Here is an 8,571-nt window from a genome sequence, read left to right as displayed (position 1 = left end):
ATTTACCCTTATTATAGTTACAAAAATGGGGCACTAAAGAGTGATATTTAGTTATTTAAAGAAAAAGTAAAGGTTAAAACTGCCATTTTAATATTTAACCAAGAGTTGAGTAAAAAAGGGAACTCAATCAAGCGTGAGCAATTTCTTAAAAGTTTGGGTATAATCTTAAATATTTGTAACCTTAAGTGGCAAAAAAACTAGATTTGCCACTTATCCACATATGAGCCTATATGTAAAGGGGATTTATAGTTGCTACAATCGTTTGTACGTGCAAAGGACTTAGCAACTTCCATTTATTTTTTATATTTTTTGGTCCAAGTGACCCCATGGATGTGATCTACAAGTTGTTTTGAGTGGGAACTGGCTTTTAAAATAACAGAATTCAACTTGTTTATAGTTTTTTCTGGGGGTGCAAAAATCAACGGTTGTAAATGCACTGATTTTTTCAGACTCAAAAAACATTTTTTTCATCGAAAAAACATGACCCAAGGGTGGCTTCCCACTAATTTGAACATGACACACCTACATGGCTAGATTGAATCAAAACTTGTGAGATTCCAACTAGATTGTACCTACAATCGACTGTATTAAATATAAAACTGTAATGCCAATTACCCCAATAGGAAGTTATGAGAATACAGAGTTTAACGTTTGGATTCTAGCCATGTCAAACTTTGTCACACGACTATCCCTCTTGCACGTGTGAAATGAGGTTTTTCTATGGTTGTCTTCCCTCTCTCTTTCCATGTACCCTCGTGCCCATGGTTTTCATGGTTCACAGAGACCCACCAGATTCTAAAGGTCTCTCCTTTCCAGTGGCTATAAGGCAGCCATGGGAGCACACAATCTTCACCATACACGTGGACTCTGTGATACCACACAAAGACTCTCTAGCATACCATGGCATCATCCGAAGGAAACTTGCTGCTTAATCCACAATGAGAGAGAGAGAGAGAGAGAGAGAGAGAGAGAGAGAGAGAGAGTTCATATCAACCAATCTCTAGAGGGAGTTCATATAAACCAATCTGTCTATAAATAGATTGGCACCCATGCTTCTTATAGATCATCATCACCACCCAATCTTACAGTTGCCTCCTTTTCTCATCCTCAAACCTCCTCCAGGACCAACTCCCTTTCTCAAATCTCAATTTCTTCCAATACCAACTTCTTGTTAATCCCCCAAAAAGCAGGTTCAAAGCATGGGTCTTGTGCTAGGCAAGATAACTGTGGAGACACCGAAGTACCAAGTCATCAACACAACTCCAAGCTATGAAATCAGGAAGTATGAGCCATCCATCATTGCTGAGGTGACCTATGACCCCAAGGAGATGAAGGGTGACAGAGATGGTGGTTTCAAGGTCCTTGCCAACTACATTGGTGCCCTTGGCAAACCCCAAAACACCAAGCCAGAGAAGATTGCCATGACTGCCCCAGTCATCACTCAAGAATCAGGAGAAAAGATAGCTATGACTGCACCTGTCACAACTCAAGAAACCAGTAATCCCCAGCCTGAGACCATTGCCATGACTGCCCCAGTGATCACAAAGGGTGAGGAAGGCAAAAAACTGATGACCATGCAGTTTGTTTTGCCAGGGTCAAGGTATACTAAGCTAGAGGATGTGCCCAGGCCGACAGACCCAAGAGTTGTGATCAAGGAAGTAGGGGAAAGGAAGTATGGTGTGGTCACATTCAATGGTGTTGCTAGTGATAAGGTGGTGGAGGAAAAACTGGGGAAATTGAAAGCTAAATTGGCAGAGGATGGCTACAAGATTGTAGGAGAGCATCTGCTGGCTAGGTACAATCCTCCTTGGACTCTGCCCCCTTTTAGGACCAATGAAATCTTTGTTCCAGTTGAATGATGAATGGCTTTGAAGGAGTTCTGGACCATGAATGCAGCAGCAGCTTACTAGTTTTGTCTGTTTTGTGTAACTTGGTATATGAGGTTCTCTTTTTCCTTTAGTTTTTCAACTTCTTGTGTGGGTGTCTTAAAGTGTGTAAATGTGATGGAATACTCTTCAATGGTGTATGGTTGCTTGATAAAAATTTAGTTAAATTTGAAGGATATGAATAAGTTTGCAGCCTCTTCAGAAAAAAAATATGGCTTTTATGGAAATTAAAGCATTGTGGTGCTGTTACTTTCAACATCATGCAACTTTTCTCCTATGAGAGACCATGAATTTGTCTGATTGGCCCTATATCATTTCAATCAGGCCAACTATTAATTATTGTCTAAAACAGGTGGTCAAGTCGCACTTTTTCGGGGATTGATATTTTCTACATGCTAACAGAAAATGCCATATTTTTCACATTTAAGCTTTTTTGTGTGGATCTAACTTTGCACATATGATCTACCTCGTTTTTTAAAGTAGAAAATGGGTTTTGGGTCATGCTATTGTGATGTGTATGCAAGTTTTCAAGAAGTTAAAAGATTGCCCACATAGGCTCTGCTCAACTGGTAGGGAGCTACTTGTGAATGTCACCAAGTTGACGGGACATCACAAGTTTGAAACCCACAGGTCACGTCAACGAAGCTGGGTGTACTCCCCATTGGGAAGGGGGGAGAACTCAAAGGGTTTTACCAACCAGAGGCCAGTCAATGTGCGGTCAGTGATGCAGGGGCTTTTCCCTTGGATTACCCAAAAAAAAAGTTAGAAAGATCAACAGCCCACAATGTACAAATTGTATGACCCTTTTTCATATCGAGGCAGTCAGTGTAAAAAATCTATCATGGTGAAATTTTGTCTGCAAGGTGAGGCCTCACTCAATGGTTTAATGGACTTTTGAAAGGACTCACCTTGGAATAGTCCCAATAAAAAGTTTGACAGTATTTCAACTGCAATGATTGGCACGTCCTCTTTGGTTGGCTGAATCAATCACAATTATTTGTCATGGATTGGATTAATCATTCCAGTTGGTCCCAAGCTTGTAAGATTCATCTTTAGACACCAAAAAAATAGAGTACACCAAGAAAAGCACACTCAGAAAATAGCTCGAATCATAACAGTCGACTCAACCAGAGTTTGCTGAAATAACTAAACCATGTCGAACGTGCTATATCTAGCATTTGGTGACTGGATTTGATTAAACCAAAGCCTACCCAACTACATAATTTTAAACATATTCATTAAAAGTAATGGTAAAACGCACATGTTGCTATCTTTATGAAATGCATGTAGCGTTCTACCTGCTGAAACCAAATATCAGAGAGTAACTAGCCTAATGAATGTTGCAAATGGATTTCCTCAGGTAGTCTTCCGCCTTCACCATTTGACAATGTATACAAAATGTTAAAGGGAAACCACAGGAACCTAGTCTCAATAAGAATTCATGCAAATATTTGATCAAAATCAATGTATTACTGCATGTTTATCACAAAATGTGCAAATTTCAGCTCACCCTGTAAGCGTTTTCAGGCCTACGCATCACATGATGGGTCAGCGAGGAAATGGTAACAACAGCTTAAAACATTAGGTATAGGTTCTTTCCAGAGGCTACACACACATATGCACACGCACACACACAGAGGCAGCGGAGATTGCTCCTATTCATACATGCCCTGTAAATCGGGCCACTTAAAATCAGACCCACGTGAACAATGGGCACTCAAGTGAAATATGGGAGGTTACTCAGGATCCAGATAGCTTGCACTTGATATAACTGCAATCCAACAAAAAGCTACCAAGAGATACTTGGTGATGGACAATCCAGTTTACAAATCAAGCATCTAGAGGGTTGTGGGGATACCGATCTAGGATTCCATTTACTCAAACCATCAAGCCATCCACTGTAGATTAATCAGAAACAGGTTAAGTAGGGAACTTCCAGAAAGAACGGTAAGAGATGGATATATAGAAGAAAATTTTCTGCTCCATTTAACGGTACTGAACTCTGTTTGGTGATGAGAGATGTAGGCAACCAGGAGCAAGTGAAAGAATCTAAAAGCAAAGTATAGATCAAGACAGAGGAAAGCTTCAGACAAGTCATAGAGTTCAAGCAATTCAGGTAACAAATAAAATCAATATGCAATCATGAAAAGAACCACCACTGACCGGTATATGTTTGTTTGGAATTAGGGATGGCAGTGGACTAGGGGAAACAGGGCCCCACCCTGCCTTGCCCCGTTTGGACCGGGGATGAAGGACATGAAACGGACATGGACGACATGAAACAGGGATGGAGGCAAGGATGAAGGTTAAAATCAAAACCCGTGCGGGGATGGACTTACGCTTTCCCCCACTCCGCACCCGTCCCCGTCCCGATGCCCGCCTTGCCCTGTCCCCAATCCTTCTAAGGGATGGCAATGGACTGAGGGAAAACGGGGCCCTGCCCCGCCTCGCCCCCGTTTGGACCGGGGATGGAGGACATGAAATGGGGATGGAGGTGGGGGTGGAGGTTAAAATCCAAACCCGTGCAGGGATGGAGGTCCAGATTTTGAGACAGGGCGGGGGTGGAGACCTTGTCGCCCGCCCCCACCACGGTCCATTGCCATCCCTATTTGGAATAGAAACAAATACCAAAAGTCTGCTAGCTCCTGAGCAACCAACCTATGACAGTAGGATGGGATAGCTGGAAGGGTAGACTATCATAACTGAGGGTTCTCAGGTTCAAACCCCAGGGGTTGCCCCCAGCTTGTAGCACCCTGGAAGGAGGGGAAACTGCTTTGTCAAAGTGAACTGAATTATACCAAGCTATATATATATATATATATATATATATATATATATATATATATATATATATATATATATATATATATATATAGAGAGAGAGAGAGAGAGAGAGAGAGAGAGAGAGAGAGAGAGAGAGAGAGAGAGTCACTAGAATATGAGAACTAGAAATATGGGCATTTCCAACACTTCTTTTGCAAATCCAACCACGTGGATGTGCTTGGCATGCTGAATTTGCTAGGAATCAACCATTGGATCGTGTATTTTCGATGAAAAAATGCAATTTTTAAATGCTTGAATATTTATGAAAATTCTGAACCATTGATTTTAAAGCCTTAAAAAATCTCATTTATGCATCAAAATCGGATGATTCAAGAGCGGGTTCTTATAAAACCAAGCATGTAGATCACATCCGTATGGTTAGATTCAAGAGAAAAGAACAAAAAATCCATGAAAATCGTGGTTCACACATTAGTTCTCATATTCTAGTGACTCTCTCTCTCTCTCTCTCTCTATATATATATATATATATATATATATATTGTATGGAGAGAGAGAAAGAGTAAAGACTTGAGCATTGCTCAAACAAATGGAATCTGCTGCTCAAATGATGTTAAACAAAGAATAGACACTAAAGCATTTTAAAACCACAAGCACCTCAATATCATATAAAATTTCCAGCACAATGGACCAAGTTTTTGTATCTAAATTACAGGGCAAGGCTTCCGCAGCAATCATGCCAAGTCTAGCCGGTGGAATGATAGTGCGAATCCAGTGGACTTGAGACACATTGAAATTTGCTTTCCCTTCATTCACTCACAATTAGCCAGACACAAGCATTACAACAATTGTAAGGGCATTGAGAGCTATAAGAGGCACCCTCATGTATTGAATAGCATAGATGAGGCCTACAAACTGCCCTTTCAATGATTTTGGTTTCACTCCAGAAACTTCTGAAAAGCTCCATCCTCGTGGTGCAAGAAACCTGTCTTCATTCAGTATCGCAAATGCATTTGCAAGGAGAAGAAAGCCTTCAAATATTGTCCACAAACCCATTCCTGTAGCACATAAGGGGCAATGCTTGTCATTCCAATAGTCAGTAAACTTGATTTTTTATACTATGGCATCAATGTAAAGTTGCCTTCTCTTATCTCATTTAGAATTGCATAACATTATAAATATTGCCAGCATAATCAATGACAGCACAGTAATCATAGTTCAGGTTGTTATATATGAAACAATCCAGAAACAATGGACAGTGCCTGGTGATGGCAAATATAATCACATTCTCTCTATAAGGAGTATAGGACTAAAAACAGCTCTCTGTTGCTGGAACAACAAACAGATAAAAGTAACTTGGAAATGTAAACATGTAAGCAGAAATCCACTCTTGAACCCAAGGACCGTAAATTGTCTACCAATCGCATAGTATTCACAGGCATACAACTTTATGTCCACCATTCAGAAAGCAGACACTTCTACCGTATGCATCAGTCCATGGTTGTAAACAGAGAACAACAATGCAAGCCCAATCATATAATCATCACACTTGAAAAGAACAAAGCAACAGTTCAGGAAGCATGACAAAACTACCATTTGGATTCCCCACTTTTCTCATATTTGTAAGGAGCTTTCAGTCTACAATGTTTAAGTATAAAGTCAACGCTAGAAATAGTACATAACCTTCCTATTTCACAAAACGAGAAGCATGCACATCACATTCTTACATCAGATCAATAATCATAGAGGATGCCTTTATCAACCTTAAAACAGGTTATTGATTAGTTCTTCACGGATGCCAATATTCAAAACATCAGCTCCTTCAAGTTTGGCCAACTTTACACTCCACCAGCATCAAAAGATTTGAGGATAGAAGACATACAACTGCCAAATGGTTGGTAGTATGTTTGCTTTATGGACCTTAAACACATTACATAGGATTGAGTAATTTGTTTTCTGGCATGCATGATGAGATACCAAATTCGCACTCTGAAAACAAAAGAAGGGCATCTTTACCTACCACATTTTTTCCTAAATGTGGATGCTACAACGGAAACAATTCCATAGAATCAGCTTGCAATTCACAAATTGAACATACCATCATGCTACACGCATGTTAACCTTCCAACATACCAAATTGCCTTCCGGCAGACACAAGCAAAACAACATAATGCATCAAATGGGAGAAATGGGGGTGCAGATGTAAACAATTTATATACATGCCCGAAACAAAAAGCATTCCATGAATGGCCATGATAGAGGACACGGGAACTATATTGTGGTACATCGATGCATTATCTTGCAACTTCTTGGATGGATAAAATAGAACAAAAACCAAGGAAAGTGGCGAAAGAGACGTATGGTGCCATAGAGTGTAAGATCCTGGAACAGTTCAGTTCTTGGTTTGAGGTTGGTTAGGGCAATTGGGGAACAGACAAAGGTTTTAGTTATTATCCTCAGGCATAAAACTAGGATGACCATCATTGAGTTAGAGACCACAGAGAATATCGAGATTTGAAGAACACTCTTGATTTTCAATATTGTAGAGATTCGAACACCGCCTTTTAATTGTTCAACAGATAAATTTGCACCAACATTAGCGTATGGAATCACCAATAAAATCTTGACCATGAGAAATAGATCATAACTAAACTTTTAACCAATTTAATCAGTACGCTGATCTTCACATGACCCATTTTCCCTTTGTACCTTCTCCATCCATTTAACACCGCAAAATTAACAAATTGCAAGCACCAACGAAAGCGCTAAAACAAGATGAAAAATCAGAAAAACGAAGCAAGAAACTGCAAGGGGAAAGAATCCGTGAGAAATGGAAAGAAGAGAAGCAAGTCCCAAGAGTAAGCGAATACCAATATGCAGAAATGAAGAGTACCTTGTTACTGAATGGTGGCAACGGCAAAAGGACTCGATAATCAGGAGAGATCGATCACAAGATGAAAGAGGAAAGATTAACGGAAAGAAGTCATAGAGGGCCAGGCGAGAACGTAAAAAATATCACTAGGGCTACTCTGTTTGCCAGTTTTCACAAATAGGTACATTGTAAAGCTTGAAATCCATTTTTGCTACACTGAACTTCCGTATTTTTCTTTATTCCTCATTTTCAATATGCCTTTCCGTAACAAAAACACCCTTCTGTTTACAGGAAAAGGAGAAACACTGGATGGTCATTGTCCTATCAATGTAAAATTTTATGATCTTTTACCCTTGCTCATATGATCATTGTCCTAGCAATGTAAAATTTTATGAGTTGCTGCTAAGCATAGTGACAAACGTTTTTATGGGCAATTTCTGGTTTTTCAAAAACTTGCAAAAATTTCATAAATCTCGCATTTTTTGGCAAAATCTCGGCGATAAAAAAATAAATTAAAAAATATAAAATTTATTTTTTATAAGAAAATATTAATAAAAATTACATGATAAATAGCCGTTTAAAACGTAAATATCGCTTTTAAATCATGGTATTTATGTTTTTTTCATAAATCTCGCGATATTATGAAATTCTTGCAAGAAATTGCTGTTTTAAACTTTTAGGCAATTTCTCATGATATTATCGCGAGATTTTCATAAATATTGTGATATTTGTCACTATGCTCCTAAGAAGTTGCCAAGCTTAGGCTTGCGCAAGAGGTGACACCTATGAGATTTGAACTTAGACCACCTGTTGTTGTTTTTTTAGTGGGAAAATCTCATAATAAATTCCCCATTAAAAATGAGCAAATATAATATTAATAATAAAAATATAAGTAATATGAAGGAAAAAATATCAAACACAAAAAAGTCTAAAAAATAGTCTTTTAGACAGTCTTTGTGATATTTTTAAAATAGGTATATTTTTTAAAATAGCTGACGTTCTAAAAATATCAAAATATTGTGGGATTATATT

General features: G+C 38.8%; 1 protein-coding gene and 1 pseudogene across 2 annotated transcripts; one reads left to right on the top strand and one right to left on the bottom strand.

Annotated features, from left to right (window-relative positions):
- The first annotated feature begins 928 nt into the window (after positions 1-928).
- Positions 929-2,098, top strand: LOC149828168 (heme-binding-like protein At3g10130, chloroplastic). Its single transcript, XM_090017426.1, has one exon. The coding sequence runs from the start codon at positions 1,200-1,202 to the stop codon at positions 1,857-1,859; it is 660 nt and encodes a 219-aa protein (XP_089873552.1). The 5' UTR covers positions 929-1,199; the 3' UTR covers positions 1,860-2,098.
- Positions 2,099-5,306: 3,208 nt separating this feature from the next.
- On the bottom strand, positions 5,307-7,635 carry LOC149828167 (uncharacterized; annotated as a pseudogene). The gene is made up of 2 exons (XR_016434249.1): positions 7,561-7,635; positions 5,307-5,725 (listed from the first exon to the last, which is right to left on the bottom strand). The product of XR_016434249.1 is annotated as an uncharacterized LOC149828167 (transcript).
- Positions 7,636-8,571: the final 936 nt, after the last annotated feature.

The sequence above is a fragment of the Nuphar pumila genome, chromosome 9, assembly GCF_984573655.1.
Source record: "Nuphar pumila chromosome 9, dmNupPumi1.hap1.1, whole genome shotgun sequence".
NCBI classification, from domain to species: Eukaryota; Viridiplantae; Streptophyta; class Magnoliopsida; order Nymphaeales; family Nymphaeaceae; genus Nuphar; species Nuphar pumila.
This window is presented reverse-complemented; position numbering and strand designations above follow the sequence as displayed.